At 38.1% G+C, this 19872-nt stretch overlaps 1 protein-coding gene across 7 annotated transcripts in view; it reads right to left on the reverse strand.

The window, feature by feature from the left end:
- Positions 1–19872, reverse strand: part of ANKRD26 (ankyrin repeat domain containing 26) — a 142921-nt gene that overhangs the window by 74329 nt on the left and 48720 nt on the right. For all 7 annotated transcript variants that reach the window (XM_054694819.1, XM_054694821.1, XM_054694823.1 and 4 more), the window contains 5 exons: positions 12062–12095; positions 10695–10767; positions 3798–3858; positions 3522–3709; positions 263–392 (listed from right to left, as the gene is read on the reverse strand). In XM_054694819.1, the coding sequence (XP_054550794.1) occupies positions 263–392; positions 3522–3709; positions 3798–3858; positions 10695–10767; positions 12062–12095 (486 nt within the window). The remainder of the gene's footprint in view (positions 1–262; positions 393–3521; positions 3710–3797; positions 3859–10694; positions 10768–12061; positions 12096–19872) is intronic.

A 19872-nucleotide genomic window follows, 5' to 3' on the forward strand; every position in this document is an offset into this window, starting at 1 on the left:
GGCTACTAGAGAGGGAGAGGGGAAGGGGCAAGACCAAAGTGGGATGGGAGCCCAGGGGACTATGGGGGCTTTGGTGAGGGTTGTGGAGTAGAGACAGCACCTGAAGGGGGAGACGCTGTACCTCTAAAACACAAGCCATGCTGTAAACCAATGTTGCTTCAAAAAAATAGAAAGAAGTGGATATCTCATTTGGATCTAGAAACTTTAGGTTTGTTTATACCACCATTTAAGGATAGAAATATATTAATAGTCACTCACTTACCACTTCTATTATTTTTGTGTGCTCCATCAACATAAGCCAAATTGTAATTATTTATGTGCTCTTGTGGAGCAATATCAATAATATCATTACCCTTTTCTTCATTTCCAACTGCTGGCTTTGTTGCTTCTTCCTGTAAAGGCAAAACAAAAACCCAACTTCAGAAAACAACCATTCATTCACATGCTTACTCACTGAACTAATCCATCAGTAAATCCACAACATTTACTATACTCAAGTATAGGCACCAGCCCTGCCTGGAAAAAGCTGGAAATATAAATAAAAGACAGATTCTCCCAATATTTCAGTTAGGGTAGAAATACATGAAGAAAATTAAGAACAGAAAAGTGTAATTCACTAGTTCTTCAACTAAGATGAATAAATTACAACCAGGGCACAAAGGAGAGCACAGTTAGTTGTACCTGGAAAGCTCAGGAACAGCTCACAGGATAGGGTTGTATCTTGAAATATACAACAAATGCAGGGAGAAGGGAGTGAGAGTATTCTGGAAAGGTGATAGAAGCAAAATAATGACATACAAAGCAAGAGAGTCAACGACACTATCAGGGTAATGTGGTAACACAGGAACTCAGTTATTAGGAGTGGGATGGAAAAATAAAAGTAGAGAATCAGAGACAAACCAAAAAAAGTCAAGTGTCATGTGAGCATATGAACTTTCCCTTCAAGTACAAGTATGGATTAAATAAACAGTGGTGTTACATCAGTGCAAATATAAGTTAGTAAAGTCACTGTTGGCATTGTGAAGATGATACAAGGGAAGCAAACGAGAAAAGTATTTCAGAACTATAGTGAGAAAGTAAGTTACGGTAATAAGATATCAAAAATGTTAAGCAAGCAAAAATATTGTTTGGTGAGTGACTGAATTGATGATTTCAAGGAGGATTGAAAACCAAGATTTTGCTTGCTTCTTGAGGTTTCAGGGGTGCTATTTGCTAGAATGGCAAAAACAGATGTCAAAGTAAATTACAAAGAGTCAGGATAGAGGAAAATCTTAGGGAAAATGACTTTAGTTTCAAATATATCAAATTTGAGGAACCAGGAGACTTAGAAGAAAAATTGCATGAATACATTTGGATTAGAAATATTTCTACTACAGGAAGCAATGATGTTCCCTACTCAGGAAAACATGTTAAGAAGATAAGTATTCGTAAATTATACTAAACAGGTAGAATTATGCAAGCCTACACTGAACACTAAAATTTTGAAAATGAAAATAAGAGCAGTGGGGAGAAAGTGGGATTTTTTCAGCTACATAATTCACATTTGTTCCAAGGATACAAAATGTACTCCTCACAAGTAAAAACAAATATTCACTTCTGGGATGTCACAGTAATATACATTTTTAAGCTTAATGAAAAGATTTCATTAAAAAACACTAGTTCAAGATGCTACAAAAAGAGTCTGTTTTAAAATTAATTTTAAAAGGCAAGTTTTAAAGTCTAAAGGAGATATGCTTGTGTAATTACAGAATTAAGTGGTGCTTTTAAGTATTACTCTGATGCAAGAAAATATATAAAACACTAGTTTAAAATTCAAATGGTTTTCCCATCCTCTGTGAACAGCACAAAAATAACTCATTTTCTGCTTATGCCACATAGAATGGTAAGATTGGAGAAAGGAACTAGCATAAGAAATTAATAAAACTGCAATTATACAAGTTGAAGATGTGAAAGTCTTCAAATATATCTACAATTATCAAGCAAGATCCAATACTCACATAAGGAAAGAAGAAAGGGATTGAATAATAAAGTCATCAGGACATCTGAGTTTTAGGTATGAAAGACTTGACGTGTTAGGCTTAACAACTATGAAAAATAAGGTAAATAAAGTTTCCCAAGAATAATAGGAAATGTACACACTGCTACAGATATGTAAAAAGTGAAAATCATCTTCCAGAAATAATTTTGCATGTCCTGTTGGAAATCTTTCCTTATGATTCTTTAACAATAAGGATATTTATATTAGGGGTAAAAATCATAAATTGTGATTCCATTCATTTGATGTGCATATATGTATTCATTACACACAGATAATATCAGGAAAAGATACATCAGAATCTTCACAGAAAAAATTATTTCCATATTATTTTGTCTTTGAGTGCTGCAGCTTAAATTTAATTTCTCATTAATGGACAGAGATTAAGAACCTCCTTTACATAATGAGAAATTTTAATTACTGAAAAGACTAAAATAAATGGGTAACTTATTTCCTCTCTTTATTCTCAAAAAGATCAAATTCCTACACCAAGATTATACCAACAGTAAGCTAAGATAGTTAAAGAATTAAAGTCTCCATCAAATAAAAGTTAGAAACCACAAGAAACAGAAGAGCCAAAAATTCAAAATTCATAAAATATCAGTAAGACCTTAAACATTTCACTTTCTATTGTCTATGAATACAGGTTTTGTTATATTAACTATGTCATCATTTTATTAACCTTACAGAAAGTGAGGAATAAGTTTTCTTTCAGTTCATCATAAAAATCAGCTATAAGACATTCAGGAGAATCTGAACATTGTTTTTTATGATCTGGCTTTGTTAATTTGCATTTAAAATAATTTCTATCGGTGCCTCCCTGGTGGCGCAGGCGGTTGGGTGCAGCACTGTGGAGCTGCCCACAGCCTCTGCAATGAGGGTTTGATCCCGGCCGGCCGGGGAAATACCCACCTGGTGCCTCAGACCTCTCCTGCCACACCCGCTGCTCCCCTCAGCAGTATATTTCAATTAGTCTGCCTCTTGTGCTCCCCACTCTGTCTCTGGTGAATCCTCTCTCCCTCCCGTACCCGGTTCTTGTATAAATAAATAAATCTTTTAAAAAATAATAATAAAATAATTTCTATATATTTTATGATAGTGTTCCTGCTTTCACTTAATCCCACATTTCTGTCATGTTTTATTAATAATCTTTCTCATCTCACTGTCTTATCCAATCTTCATATTTATCTTATTCTCACATGAATTCTCCCCTTCATCCTTCTCATCTTCTGTTCATCTAGCTGTTATTCCTAGTTGCTTTCTCATTTTTTCTGTCCACAATAGTATACTTAAGAATTGTTTCCTCTCATCAATCTTTATAAATCTCAATCCTTTGTACATCTCTCTTTGGTTATTCTGTGCTCTACTGTAATCTCAAGGAATTAAATTTCTTTCTAGGATTCTTTCCATCACGGTAAGGATCAGGGGAATGTTATGTACACAAGCATGGGGGGTGAAGTTTTAAAAACAGAACAAAATTACTTACTTTTGTATGATCCAGGATTGCTAAAGACTTGAGAGGCTCAGGTGATGGAAAGGCAGGATGAGAAAAGTCCTGGACTTTGATTGATGGCTTAGAAAGGGTTTCAACTACATCTTCATTTTCACTCTCAGAATTGTTATCCTCAAATAAGGATCTACTTTCTGGTCTCATGATGGCACATTTGGCTTGTACTATAGTAAAAACAAAGTAAAGAGTACATAAGAATATCTGTATTTTCAAATCAGTGAATAACACAAAAATAGTCTTCAGATGGCTTACTGTTTTTCCCGCATTGCTGAGAAGCAGACATTAGCTTGGCAAAGTTCAGTTTCGGGACAGTCTATGGAAAAAAAATAACAGCTTTAAGAATAGCAAGTATCGATTAAAAAAAGTGAATAGGGAGGAAAAGCGGCAGGTCCCAGTGAGAACTGGGACACGGAAGATAAACGGGTGACGCCAGCGAACTGCCCGAAGAAGAAAGTGGCCATAAAAGAGGACTAGAAGGGAGGGAAGCACAGAACCCTGCTCCCCTCCCCCGCCCACAGAGGCGGCACTCTCCGACCGGCAGAGAGGAGGAAACAACAAACCAAAACAGCCCACAAGAACAAACGACGCAGCAAGCGGGACTGTGCGTGGAAAGGAACTATTGCAGCCACCACACCCCGTGAACGGGAGCTGAGGCGAACCCTGCAGGATCCCCCGCGGCGGTGAGCGAACGGCTCCGGGCGCCAATAGAGAAGAACAAAGACCCCGGGAGACGCGCACACAGCCCGGGCTGCCGGTAAGCTGGCGCGGGAACGCGGCGCACTCGGCGCACTTGAAAAGCAAGTGCAGACCGGGATCGCGGCTGCCCAGGTCCCCGCGCCTGCGACCTAGGCTTGCGGGGAGACGACCTAGGCTTGCGGGGAGACGCGCGGAGGTCCTCACTGAGGTGAAGGTCCCTCCCTGAGTGAGCAGGAACCAGGCGCCCAGGCACGGGAGCGGTGCAAAAGGCGCCATTCCCGCGCCACTGAACTGGGCTACAGCCCGCGTCCTGGAACTGAGGGCTTTGAACTGAGACCCGGGGCACGAAAATTCGGGGCGTGGTTTCTCCACGACGGTGGGGCACAAGGCAGACACAGCACCCCAAAGCTGTTGAGGTGTACCCTACCATTCCCGCTCTGTTCTCTGTCCCACGGGGTGGGGGGAGGCGAAAAACAGCCCCCCAAGGACAATAGGAGAGATCTCTGGCGCCACCTAGCGACCAGGAAAAAAAAGTCACTAACACCCTATATAAGACTGCTTGAAAAGGGCAGAAGGTTTCTGGAGGACCCAGTGGCCAGCCGGGAAGTTATTCCACGCCAGGCCCCTTCCGACCAGCAGTCTGAGCCCACAGAGGGAGCAGGCACCCACGTCCGGGGCAGACCGGGTGCGCAGAAGAGTGTGCCTGAAACCGGAGGCGCAGGGACTGCATCCCGCTTCGCCATTTGAGAACAGGGACATTTCTTCAGTAAAAACTGCCTAAAACCAGCAGAAAGCTCCCCCAGAAGACAGAGATGGCTCCTGGAAGAGCCAGAGGGGAGCGGAGAAGTTCACCCAAGATGTCAGTCAGTCCGAGCAACACAGTGTCCCAATGCATACGACAAATTAGAAAACAGACAGTAGGGAGTAGAAGAACCACACGCAACCTAAAAACTCCTCAGGAAAGAAGCACACCACAAAAAGAAAACCAATCCCCAGATTGCAACGACAGCAACTTGGAAGAACTTCTGAGCCTTCCAGAAAGAGAATTTAAAATTGCCATGATTAAAAAAGTGATAGATCAGAAGAAGGAAATTGAGTCCCTAAAGAGGGAAGTAAGAGAAATGCAGGAGATCAAAGAATTAATGGAGGAACTAAAGAACTCTGGGAAAAGCAATGAAAGCAGAATAGATGAAATGGAAGAACGAATAAGTAATCTTGAAGACACAGAAATAAAAAGAACCAAAACAGAAAAGGAAAGAGAAGTACGAAGGAAAAAGAATGAAGAAAGACTTCGGGAACTATCTGACTCCATGAGGAAAGGAAATATAAGAGTTATAGGAATTCCAGAAGGAGAGGAGAGAGATGTAGGAACAGAGAAAATATTCATGGATATAATTGAAGAGAACTTCCCAAATGAGAAGAAGGAGCTGAAAATAGATATACAAGAAGCAAGAAGAACACCAAACTTCCACGACGAAAGGAAAAACACAGCAAGACACATAATAGTAAAGCTCCCAAGAATCCAGGACAAGGAAAAAATAATGAAGCTGACAAGAGGGAAGAAACAGATAACATTCAAAGGAAAACCAATCAGGCTGACATCAGACTTCTCTGAAGAAACACTACGGGCAAGGAGAGAGTGGAGGGACATAGTCAACAGACTCCAAGAAAACAGATGCCAACCAAGAATACTCTATCCCGCAAAGCTCTCTTTCCTCCATGAAGAAAGAATATGGACCTTCCCAGACAAAGAGAAACTCCGGAATTTCATTGCGACTAAACCCCCACTCCAAAAAATACTACAAGGAATCCTAAAGCCAGAACCTCAGAGGGACGAATAACAACGAAAGAAGACCAAAAAAAAAAAAAAAAAGTTATTAAAAGAATAAATAAATAAAATCAAAGGAAAGACAAACATAATGGCAAATACAGATGCTAACATATCAATATTAACTCTAAATGTAAATGGACTAAACTCTTCAATAAAAAGACACAGAGTTGCAGCCTGGATTAAGAAACAAAACCCAACCTTTTGCTGTCTCCAGGAAACACATTTAGCTACAAAAGATAAAAATAGGCTCAAAGTCAAAGGATGGAAAACAATCCTACAAGCAAATGGGCCAAAAAAGAAAGCAGGAACAGCTATACTTATATCAGATAAAACAGACTTCAAACTCAAAAAAATAAAAAGAGACCCCAATGGTCACTACATTATGATTAAGGGGACAATACTTCAAGAAGAAATAACACTCATTAACATATACTCACCAAACGAAAGAGCACCAAAATATATCAGACAACTGTTGTCCTCTCTGAAAACAGACATCAGAGAAAACACATATGTAGTGGGAGACTTCAACACACCACTATCAACAATGGATAGATCAACAAGACAAAAAATAAGTAAAGAAACTAAAGCTCTAAATAAGGACCTAGAGCATTTGGGCTTAATAGACATCTATAGAACACTAAACCCAAAAAAAACGGAGTACACATTCTTCTCAAGCGCACACGGATCATTCTCCAGGATCGATCACATACTGGGGCACAAGACAAACATCAACAGATACACCAAGATTGAAATCATACCAACCATCTTTTCTGACCACGAAGGCATCAAACTAGAAATAAATCATAAAAAGAAGGCAAGGAACTATCCTACCTCATGGAGATTAAAAGCCACACTACTGGAAGACCACTGGACTAACGAGGAGATCAAAGAAGAAATTAAAAAATTCTTTGAATTGAATGACAAGGAGGACACCAATATCCTAAATGTATGGGATGCAGCAAAAGCAGTAATAAGAGGAAAATATATAGCAATAGAAGCTCACATCAAAAAACAAGAAAGAACTCAAAGAAACAACCTAATCTCGAAGCTCAAAGATCTAGAAAAAGAACAACAAAAAAACCCCAGAACCAGTAGAAGAAAAGAAATAATAAAAACCAAAGCAGAAATAAATGAAATTGAAACTAAAAAAACACTCCAAAAGATCAATGAAACCAAGAGCTGGTTCTTTGAAAAAATAAATAAAATAGACAAACCCCTAGCCAGGCTCACAAAGGAAAAAAGGGAGAAAGCACAAATAAACAGGGTCATAAATGAAAGAGGAGAAATCACAACGGACACAGCAGAAATCAAAAGAATAATCAGTAACTACTATGAACAGTTATATGGAAACAAGTTCAACAATCTAGAGGAGATGGACAAATTCCTACAACTCTACAATCACCCAAAGCTAGATAAAGAAGAAATAGAACACCTAAACAGACCAATTACAAGCAGCGAAATTGAAATGGTAATTAAAAACCTCCCCAAAAACAAAAGCCCAGGACCTGATGGATTTACAAATGAATTCTACCAAACATTCAGAGACGAATTAGTGCCTATCCTTCACAAACTCTTCCAAAAAATTGAGAAGGAAGGGACAATACCAAACACGTTCTATGAAGCCAATATTACACTAATACCAAAACCGAATAAGGACAACACAAAAAAGGAAAACTATAGGCCAATCTCCCTAATGAACACTGATGCAAAAATCCTCAATAAAATTTTAGCTATCAGAATCCAACAATGTATCCATAAGATAATTCACCACGACCAAGTTGGATTCATTCCAGGGGCACAAGGATGGTTTAACATCCGAAAATCAATCAACGTTATCCAACACATCAACAAAAAGAAATATAAAAACCATATGATAATATCAATAGATGCTGAGAAAGCTTTTGACAAAGTGCAACACCCATTCATGATAAAAGCCCTTGAAATTCTTGGGATACAAGGAACATACCTCAACATCATAAAGGCCATCTATGACAAGCCAACAGCCAGTATCATTCTCAATGGTGAAAAGCTGAAAGCAATTCCATTAAGATCTGGAACAAGACAAGGATGTCCACTCTCACCACTGCTTTTCAATATAATACTGGAAGTCCTAGCCAGAGCAATAAGACAAGAGAAAGACATCCAAGGAATCCAAATAGGAAAAGAAGAAGTCAAACTATCACTATTTGCAGATGATATGATAATATACATAGAGAACCCCAAAATCTCCACAGAAAAACTAATTCAACTCATCAATCAATTCAGTAAAGTGGCAGGATACAAAATCAACACGCAAAAGTCAGTAGCCTTCCTATACACAAACAATAAATCTGAAGAAGAAGAAATCAAAAAAACCACCCCTTTTATTATCGAAACAAAAAAAATCAAATATTTGGGAATAAATCTAACAAAAGGTAAAGGACCTATACAAAGAAAACTATAAAACACTGTTAAAAGAAATAGAAGAAGACACAAAGAAATGGAAAGACATCCCCTGCTCATGGATTGGAAGAATAAACATTATTAAAATGGCCATCCTACCAAAAGCAATATACAGATTCAATGCTATTCCAATCAAAATCTCAATGGCATTCTTCAAAGAAATAGAACAATTATTGATGAAATTCATATGGAATCACCAAAAACCCCGAATAGCCAAAGCTCTACTGAAAAAAAAAGAAGGAAATGGAGGCATCACACTCCCAGACTTCAAGCTATACTACAAAGCCATAATCATCAAAACTGCATGGTATTGGAACAAGAACAGACATACAGACCAATGGAATCGAATAGAAAATCCAGAAATAAACCCACAGATTTATGGTCAACTAATCTTTGACAAAGGAGCAAAGACTATGCATTGGAGCAAAGAAAGTTTGTTCAATAAATGGTGCTGGGAAAACTGGGTCGCTACATGCAAAAGAATGAAGCTTGACCACTACCTCACACCATACACAAAAATCAACTCAAAATGGATTAAAGAACTAGACATAAGACCTGAAACCATAAAATACATAGAAGGAAATATAGGCGAAACACTACGGGATTTGCACATCAAAGACATCTTTACAGACACATCACCCAAAGCAGTGATAGTGAAGAGAAAGATAAACAGCTGGGACTACATCAAATTAAAGAGCTTCTGCACAGCAAAAGAGACAATAACAAAAACAAAGAGAAACCCCACCAACTGGGAGAACATTTTTGCACCCAACACTAATGATAAAGGACTGATCACAAAAATCTGCAAAGAGCTGATGAGACTCAGCAACAACAAAGAAAATAATCCAGTCAAAAAATGGGCAGAAGAGCTAAAAAGAAACTTCTCTGAAGAGGAAATGCAAATGGCCAACAGACATATGAAAAAATGTTCAACATCACTTGTAATCAGGGAAATGCAAATCAAAACTATCATGAGATACCATCTCACACCAGTGAGAATGGCACATATTAAAAAAACTAGCAACAACAAATGTTGGCGAGGATGTGGAGAAAAAGGAACTCTTGTGCACTGTTGGTGGGAGTGCAAACTGGTCCAACCACTATGGAGAGCTGTGTGGAGATTTCTGGACCTACTAAACATAGAGCTTCCATATGATCCAGCAATTCCACTCCTAGGTATTTACCCAAAGGACACAGAAACATCAATTCCAAAGAGCACCTGCACTCCTATGTTTATAGCAGCACTGTTTACAATAGCTAAGCTTTGGAAACAACCCAAATGCCCAAAAATAGATGACTGGATCAAGAAGATGTGGTACATATATACCATGGAATATTACTCAGCATTCAAAAAAGATAAACACATGCAATTTGCAGCAACATGGATGGCACTGGAAGGGATCATGCTCAGCGAAATAAGCCAAAAAGAAAAAGAAAAATACCGGATGGTCTCACTCATAGCAGGAATCTAGAAAACTTAAATAAGGGACCAGGAAAATGAATATAAGAAAGTGAAAATCAAAATCAACAAAAAACTATGAACCAGAGACACTTTTTGGGGGGGGGGGCGGGAGGGGAAGGATTGGGTCAGAATGGGGCGTTTGCAATTGTATGGGGAATATAAAAATAAATTTAATATTTAAAAAAAAAAAAAAAAAAAAAGAATAGCAAGTATCAAATTGTATAAAATAAATACAATATCACAATAATATTTCCAAATGTTATTTCCTTTATCTACAACTTATTATTAAACAAATACTATGATATCCATTAGATTATTTTCTTTATCAGGATAACCAAAAATAAAAACTATAAGTAGCTTAAAAGTAGTATTGAAAAAAAAACTAACACTATAAAATTTAAATTTATTATTTATTATAATTCAAAATGTGCTTGTCTGATTTATACTTGTGTGAATTTTTAATTGTAGGGGAAAATGAGAATTTACTTCTGAGCAGTATTTTATATAGATGGGCTGGAATGGCAAACAATGTAAGTAGTTCCTATTTTGTTTGTCAAAAAGATGAAGACAAATGATTGTGTAAATTCAGTTGCGAAAATGAAAAAAAAAAAAGAAGCCACCTTGTGGAGCAGTGATTCATGAATGAAAACAACACTCAGATAATAAAGAGAAACTAAATTAAGAGCAAGAAAATTACTTTCACAAAAGAACATTTTACCTTGGTTTCAAAATGTAAGTCTTCATCGTCTGATGTAGGCCATGAATCATCAATGCCAGGTTTGCTGGAAAGCCTTAAGAGGTAAAATACTGACTAAATATGAGTGATTTAATTTCTGTATTAAAAAATTCAAGTAAAAGTAGGTTATTTAAATATTAAGTTTCTTGATATAATTTAAATTTGATCTCGAGTTTTTAAAAAAAGTTCCCAGTTTTCTGTTTCTTATTCTACCTCTCCAAACATGTAAAATATTCAGTAAAATCACATTCTTAGTTCCCACACAAAAAGTGACAGCCCATATATTGGCAAAGTCTAAGAATACTTTGTTTTTACCGAAAGTCCTGACCTATGTAGTTCAGTAATATCAAGTCTCCTAATTTTTGAAGGGATCTAAGCTACCCTCTATAATCTGAGGTGGAGGGAGATGATATCACATTCTATTTACTGTAACAAGTGGCTCAAGTTATTATATATTTCAATAGACACCTTAAAGTTTGCTGGTTCCTTCAATTAAACAAACAAGCAGTAGCCTGTTGAGGGTTCCCCTGAGCCCTCCACTTCATGTGCCTTTCTACACAACTTCCAACATACTGTGTCCATTGCTCCTGTAATTTATCTGAGTTGCTATAAACCCTAATATTCACATCTCTTTTCTAAACCCTTATCACTCTCCAACCCAGTGTTGTTCCTCTTGAAACATGTCACTTCCCTGCTTATTCCATTCCAGAGACCACAGAGAGACCACAGCTATTCTTCATTTACAGTAAGACAATCCATCTGAAGGAGTGTAAGGTATCACTCATTATACCTAAGAAGACTTGGCTGATTAGGGCTTGCGTACATAGCTCTAAAGTTCTGCCTATAACTTCTGAGATCTGCCTTAAAACTTTTGAGGGTGAAAACAAGGTAATTTGACACTGCAACTGTCAAATTATTTAGGTCAAATCTTGGACAAACCAGGTTTCTTAGAAGAAGTCTAAAGCAAAGTTAACACAAACTAAAGTTAACTTTCTCAGCTGATCTGATTTAGATCTCTCCAGTGCCAGTGCTACACAAGTACATGTCAATCTACACTGAAAGACAGAATGGATTTTTGAGAGAGCAGGATGACTGTCAACTCATGGGTCAGTAGCTTTGTAAACAATGGAATCATGAGCCAATCAAGATTCCAGAACCACAGTTACCTAATTAGCAAAAAAAGAGCTATAGCAGCACAGCTACTTTGAAAAACTATGGAGATGACTACATGAGATAAGCTGTTAACCACATAATATAGCGTGTAGTCCAGGGTAAAACACTCAACAAATACTAGTTCCTTTTCTCTGCACTTCATTAACAAATAATATTTTTAACCAATAAACTCATACCTGCTTAAAGAATCTTCTTCAGAACTCTCGTCCACTAGTAAAGACAAAAGTAAAATACATTTTAAATCAATAACAGAAAAATACAGAGTATTAAAATACAAGTGTAAATCTGATGTTTTGCTAAAATGCATGTCTTTGGAGCCACACCTGGAGATTATATTAGAGTGAGCATTCTACTATCAGTATGTAATTAATGTGTTAAAAACTCTTATGTCCTTGACCTTTTATATTTATCAAATGCATGAAACTTGAAATAATTTACCACAATTTGGTACCTACACATGAACTGCTGTTAACAATGAAATGAAACTAACATGAAATGGTATCACTAGCAGAACCAGCATACAGTGCCATACATTGCCATTGTCAAACTTAAATAACATGATTTTTGTGGCGGTTCACCAATAGTAGTTAGAGGAAGTATAATAATCTTGCTGCGACACAACACAACTTCACCTCTTTAGTAGAGACTGTTCAGTTTAGGATGAAACACCCTATCACAAGGAAGGTCAGTTTCCAGTCACTTATTTTGTAGCAGGGCAAAAGAGGAAATAGATTCTCTAGTTTTACTTTCAAGTACAAGATAGGTACAGACTTTATGATTCTAGTTTTATTAATTGCAACCTGTTCAAACTGTCTCCTTCCATTGGTAGGGTCTTTTTCTGTACCCACCTCATAGACCAGGATGGTCCAGTTAATGCTGTGCAGTAGTGCATGATGCCATTTTTCTCAACCCTCCTCATTATGTGACAGAAAGCTTGCTTTTCGAGCTTATAAGGCATATTTTTGAGCATGCTTTTCGAGCTTATAAGGCATATTTTATCAGATGCTTTTCGAGCATGCTTTTCGAGCTTATAAGGCATATTTTATCAGATACTGTGCTGATGAACAACAACAAAAACCATAAAGGACAAAGAACATCTTAAAAAACTACATTCAACTTCCTTGGATTTTAACTTTTTAAACATTCAAAAAGATAGTCACAGTAGGATTCCACAAGACATTCTGCAAAAGACAAAGCTATGGAGACAGTAAAAAAAGATCAGTGGTCACCAGAGATTAGGAAAATGGAGGGATGAGTAGGCAGAGCATGGAGGATTTTATGGACATGAAGCTATTCTGCATAACACTACAATTATTGGATATGTCACTATACATTGTCATAATGCACACACCTATAGAATTCACAACACCAAGAGTGAATCCTAAGGTAAATACAGACCCTGGGTGATAATAACGAACCAATCAGTGTAAGCTCAGGAGTTGTAACAAATGTACCTCTGGTGCAGGATGTCAACAATGGGGGAGGCTGTGCATATATGGGGATCTGGGACATGTGGGAACTCTGCACTTTATGCCCAATTTGGTATAAACCTGAAACTGCTATACAAATGAGTTAATAATTTTTTTAAAAGGTATCATCTGAACCTGGTATTACCATGTATCATTGATATTGTCAGGATATAGTCACCTTGAAAATTAAGATAAAAATCAAAATGATAGACTGTTGGTATTATCTCCCCAACTGAAGTATACAAAAATACACAAAGTAAATAAGTCTGATCATATACTTAGGCAGCAACATTTTACTGATCGTATGACTGAATTTCTTACTTTATAATTAACAGGATTTAGCAAAATAGGAACCAGAACTGGATCAATTTTTATTCTAATTTTACATCAGCTATCAGCTGGCTAGGCAGGAATTCGATCAAGATGGTGTCTTAAGAGGTCTGTTGCATTGCTCTTAGGCGGATAATTTGAAAGTTATACAGAGAGGCAATAAACCTGGAGGGTCCTGTGACTTGGGGTGAAACTGGAGCAGCTCTTGGATATTGGCGACCAGCATGGACTGCACCTGAAGAGACTCATGTTTCATTAAACAAGAGGTACAAGGAGGGCATCTCCTCGAGTTGTGGTCTGGGGCAGGGAGACCTGAACGGTGTGGAAGTGCACACCCCTGACTGAAGGGAAACATGTACAGAGGAGCTGGGCCACTCCTGTCAAACCAGGTTCCCGGTAGAAAGAATAAGGACCATAGTGCACTGGGCAGCACTCAGCCTTCCCCACCCCTCAGGACTGGTACTGACCTCCTGAAGTGCACTGACAGCGCGCAGCCTGCAGACTCTGGTCTGAAGCCCAGAGAGGAGGGGCATGGGCAGTGCCACAAGAACAACCCAGCGCCTCCCCCACGGCACATTTCAAACAATAATTGGTCCCTTCCAGGGCCCTCCCTTAATCCCTGACTCAGTATTCAAGATTAGGCCTCCTGGCCTAAAGAAGTTGAGAAAGACCAATAAATAAATAAATAATAATTAAAATTAAATAAAACCACTGTGCCACTTGATGGAAAAGCAGAAGTAGTGCAAATATTTATGCAACTCTTTCAGGTGCTTTAAAAAAATAGGGACATCTAAAACAGCAAAATGGGCAGACAAAAAAAAAAAAAACAACACGTGGCACAGCTTGAGACCTCAACGGAATATGTCACTATAGATAAAGAACAATTAACTCTCCATAATCGAACCACAAAGACATGGAAGATTTTATCCTCCTCTTGGTACAGAATTAAACACTGTCATGATAAAGACATTCAAAGAAATAGTAGAAAATGCAGAAAACAAGTCCAAGAGATAACTCTGAAAAGTTAAAAACAAAATTCAGAAAAACAGATGAATCAGATGAGAAATAAAATGAATGACCAAAAAGAAAAGAACAGGGTTGCAAAACATAAAAAGATCAATAGAGGAGATAAAAAATTCCGGAAAGTCAAAAATGGCCTCAGAGCAGGCCTTTAGGATGATCCAAAAAGGCTGACCCACATTGGAACTGCACCCAGGGAACCATGTCTGGGGCAAAACTGGAACACGTCTCAGACATCGGAGACCAGACCACACCAGAAAGGACAACAAAAAGATTCATGCATAAGCCAGAAGTTGGTGGAGACAGACAACTGGGGGTTGTGGTCACAGGTGGGAGGCTGCCTTACGAACCACAGCTCTGCTGCCTCGCTGGCATACCTCAGAAGGGACCGAGCCTAGCAGTGTGGAGCCACAACACAGAGTCAGAGGGGAGACATGTGCAGAAGAGCTGGGGTGCTCCCAGCAGGCCGGTTGCCCAGTGAAAGGAATAAAGACAGTGCAGTTGGCTGTGTCTCCATTCCCATAGCCCTTAGGATGTGCTGACCTTGTGGACCTTGCTGAGAGCACTCAGTCTAGAGACATGGGCGTGAAACCCTACAGTGGAGGGATTCAGTGGTGCTACAGGCATGAGCTAACACCCTGCCGCCTGCCCACCAGAGCTTGGACCCTCCAGGCCCTTCCCCAACCCCGACTCAACAGCTTCAAGATCTGGAAAGGCCAACATCTAACATTGTAAAGCTGGGAAAACTTCAAAAAAGAAAGAAAAAGAGAGGAATGGAGGGAGGAGAGAGGGAGGGAAGGAAGGAAGGAAGGAGAGAGGATAGGAAGGAGGAAGGAGGGAGAGGGAGGGAAGGAGGCAGGGAGGAGGGAAGAGGGAGGGAGGGAGGAAGACAGTGCCACCTGCTGGAAAAGTAGAACAGCAAAAGTCTAAATTATTGCTACTGTAACATTTAAAAAATACAGAAATCAAAAGAAGCAAAATAGGCTAACAGAAAAATACAGCACATGGCACCTTGACATATCAAGGGACTACGTTATCACAAGGCAAGAATAACCTTCCAAAATCCAACCACGAAGACATGGAAGATTTTATCCCCCTATCAATAATTCAAAGAACAGGAAGAAAACTCAGAAAAGCAAATGAATGACGTGAGCAATAAAATTAATGAACAGAAAACACAAGGTGAAGATTTAAATGAGAAAATAATGGCTACACAGGATGTGAAAAGATCAACAGAAGCAATAAAATATTCTGGAGAAGCTATGGAAGCAGAATAGACCACATGCAAGACTGAATTAGTGACATCAAAAGTTATAATGCACAAAGGACCCAGGAGGAAGAAGAAAGAGAAATATAAAGAAAAAGAATCAAGAAACCCTTCAAGAATGAACTGATTCATTAGGAAAGGCAACATAAGCATCTAGGAGCAGAAGAGAAAGAAGGAACAGAGATCTTGCTCAAAGAAATGATAGAGGAAAACTTCCCAAAGCTGGTGAAGGAACTAAACATACAAGCCCATGAAGTTAAAAGAACACCTGGTTATCTAAATGTAATGAGACCTACACGAAGATGTGAAACATCCAAGAGTTCAAGACAAAGACAGAATATTGAAGGAAGCTAGGGAAAAAAAAACAGATCATCTGTAAAGGTACTCCCAATCAGGCTTACATCAGAGTTCTCTGAAGCAACCATACAAGCAAGGAGAAAACAGAATGACATATTCAAAATACTGAAAAATAAAAACTGCCAGACAAGAATACTACATACCCTGAAATACTCTCCTTCAGATATGAGAGAGAAATAAATGCCTTCCCAGACAAACAGAAATTGAAAGAATTTGTAAACACTGGTCTCCAACTGCAATAAATGTTGAAAGGAGCTCTTCTAATTCGGAGAAGAAAATCTACAAATAAAAACCTGACCAAGGAAATAGATAAGTAAACTAAAGACAAAATGACACTGTGCTTAAAATGAAAATATACCCCACCGAATGGCAGAAAATATTTGCACATCACATATCTGACAAGAGGCCAATAGCTAAGATCTACAAAAAATTCATACAACTGAACAGCAACAGTAAAACCTCCAAATCCAATCAAAACATGGGCACAAGGACTAAAAAACTTCTCCAGAAAAGCACACAGATGACAAATATGCATATGAAAAAAATGCTCATCATCACTAGATATCAGGAAAAGGCAAATCAAAACCACGATGTGGTACCATCTCAAACCTGTGAGAAAGATCCATATTTAAAAGACCAGAAACAACTATTAGGGAAGATGTTGAGAAAGGGGACCTTATACGCTGCTGGTGGAAATGTAAACTTGTCTATCGCCTCAATAGGAAGAGTATGCAGTTTTCTCAAAATATTAAAAATAGATCTAACATATGATCCAGCAAAATTTACTCCTAGATATCTATTAGAATGCAAAAAAACTTAACTTGAAGGGATATATGCAGCACAATTTATAATAGCCAAGTATGGAAACAACCTAAATGCCCAAGTACTGATGAGCATATAAAAATGTGGCATATATACACTAGGAATACTACTCTGCTATAAAAAGAGACGAACTCTTGCCATTTCTGACAACATGGGTGGAACTGGAGGGAATTATTCCCAGAAAAATAATTCAGAAGGAGAAAGAAAAATACTGAATATTTTCACTCACATGTGGAACATAGAAAAACAAAAGAAAGGATCAGGAAAATCCAAACCAAAAAAAAAAAAAAAAAAAACCCCTAGAAATCCTACTGAAAACTTGAGGGTAGCAGAGGGTGGAGGGAGGTTGGAGAGCAATGTAGAATAGAGCCAAGGGACTACGGCAGATGACTATGGATAGCTTGGTAGTAGGTGCAGTGTGGGAACATGCATCTGAATAAGTGTGATTCTGTACCTTCTTTTTATTCAATTTAAATTTATTTTTATATTCCCCATACAATTACAACCCCCTTATTTTGACCCCAATCCCCCCTTTCCCCACTCCCATACCCCATAAAGTGTCTCTGGTTCATAGTTGTTTGTTAATTTTGATATTTTCTTTCTTATAGTTATTCATTTTCCTGGTCCCTTATTTAAGTTTTCTAGATTCCTGCTATGAGTGAGACCATCCGGTATTTTTCTTTTTCTTTCTGGCTTATTTCGCTGAGCATGATCCCTTCCAGCTCCATCCATGTTGCTGCAAATTGCATGTGTTTATCTTTTTTGAATGCTGAGTAATCTAATTATAGTGAGTATTGTGAACCAATGTTACATGAATTTAAGAGTGTAGTATACCTGGAGCTACCATACAACCCAGCAATTCCACTACTAGGGATCTACCCAAAGGACACAAAAACATTGATTCAAAAGAACACCTGTCCCCCTATGTTTATTGCAGCACTATTTACAATAGGTAAAACCTGGAAACAACCCAAATGCCCAAAAAGAGACTACTCGATCAAGAAGATGTGGCATATATACACAATGGAATATTATTCAGCAATCAAAAAAGATAAACTCATGCCATTCACAGCAACGTGGATGGAGCCAGAAGGAATTATACTCAGTGAAATAAGCCAGAAGGAAAAAGAAAAATATTGGATGGTTTCACTTATAACAGGAATAGGGGAACCAAATAAGACATCAGTGTAAAAAATAATAACAGTACAACACACAACAAAGCAAAAACAGACAATCGTAAATCAGAGACATAATGCAGAGGAGGAGGGAGAGGGATCAGAGGGAGGGAGGGAGGAGCACAGGGGCCTGCTGTGGTGGTGCATGGTGCCTTAGGGAAGGAAATTCTATGGGGACTCAACCTAGGGGGGTGGGGGGAAGCAAATATTGTCAAAAAGTAAAAAAATTATGTATTGTAAAAGGTTAATGTAAAATAAAAAAAAAACTAAAAAGAGTTGTATACCAATTTTATTTAAAAACTATAGGTTAATCAAATAAAAAGAATAGACTATAATGATCTACTATTGTCACAGTGATGTATGGAAAATATCTAATATTCATCAAAATTCAAAAAGGAGCACTAGAATTTCATACAGATGATGTAAATGAAACTAGTACCATGTCATATAATCATATTAGCTGCTATTAAATAAATTTAAGATAACAGCAAACGCTGAGGCAGGATTATAGATGTTATGCAGACATTTCAAGAAGCAGGCCTGAGATGCCTATCTTTAGAAAGTCCTGCATGAATAGCTGACCCATGGTTGTGAATGGGAACTTGGACTTGAAAGGGTCTACTATTCCCTAACTGATTGATAAAGGTGGCTCACTGTGTCTCAACTGTGTGTGCAAACAATGTGGTTTCTGCTGAACACTTGGCTTTCCTTTTGGGATTGTGGGATTTCAGTACATGCTAGGGAGAGGAAGCCTATGTAACCAGACTGCAGTTGTAACCTCAGGCACCCAGTCTCTAAGGAGGCTCTGGCACTAGTAGACAACATATTTTCATGCTGGAGAAATTAAACAGATCTTGCTAACTACACAGGAAAATGACTCTTGCAAACCTGAATCTGGTTTACTCCATTTTTCCCCAACCACCTTTCTCTTAGCTGATTTTTGCCTTGCATCATTTCACTACAATGACAGGCATGAGGACAAATATATGCTGAGCCCTGTTAGTTCTCACCAAATAACCAATGGGGTGTGATTTGAGGAGCCTCTACCATGAGTACATTTTATGAAACTCTTATTAGTTATCTGCCTTTCAAGTTCCTGTACTTCTGTCAATTTGAAGAAAGGCATAAAAGGGATACAGGAAACGATGTCAGAAAAGAATGTGAAATAAGCAACAATCTTATTTTATCAGAATTTTTAAAAGCACTGATAATTGGCAAAATGGCCTATACCACAAAAGCTATGAAGACAAGACAACACACTCAATTTTCTCCAACTATGCAGGGTTTAAGTCCTTTTTATAATAGTTATGAATCAAATAGGTCACTGAAATAATTATGGAAAAATGTATAACTATCACAGATAGTATAGTTATATAGTTTTTGCTTCTAAACTTTTTCTTAATCTTATGAAACAAAAACCACCACTCACTTATTAAAGGAAGTTGTTGACAGAACGAGTCAAAATGAAAAAAAAAGGAAAACAAAAATGCACCCAAAATGTAGGATGAGTTGTTATTCCACCCTGTACACAGTGGGCTTGATCATTT

This window comes from Talpa occidentalis, unplaced genomic scaffold, assembly GCF_014898055.3.
Source record: "Talpa occidentalis isolate TD23 unplaced genomic scaffold, MPIMG_talOcc4v2.1 talOcc4.14, whole genome shotgun sequence".
NCBI classification, from domain to species: domain Eukaryota; kingdom Metazoa; phylum Chordata; class Mammalia; order Eulipotyphla; family Talpidae; genus Talpa; species Talpa occidentalis.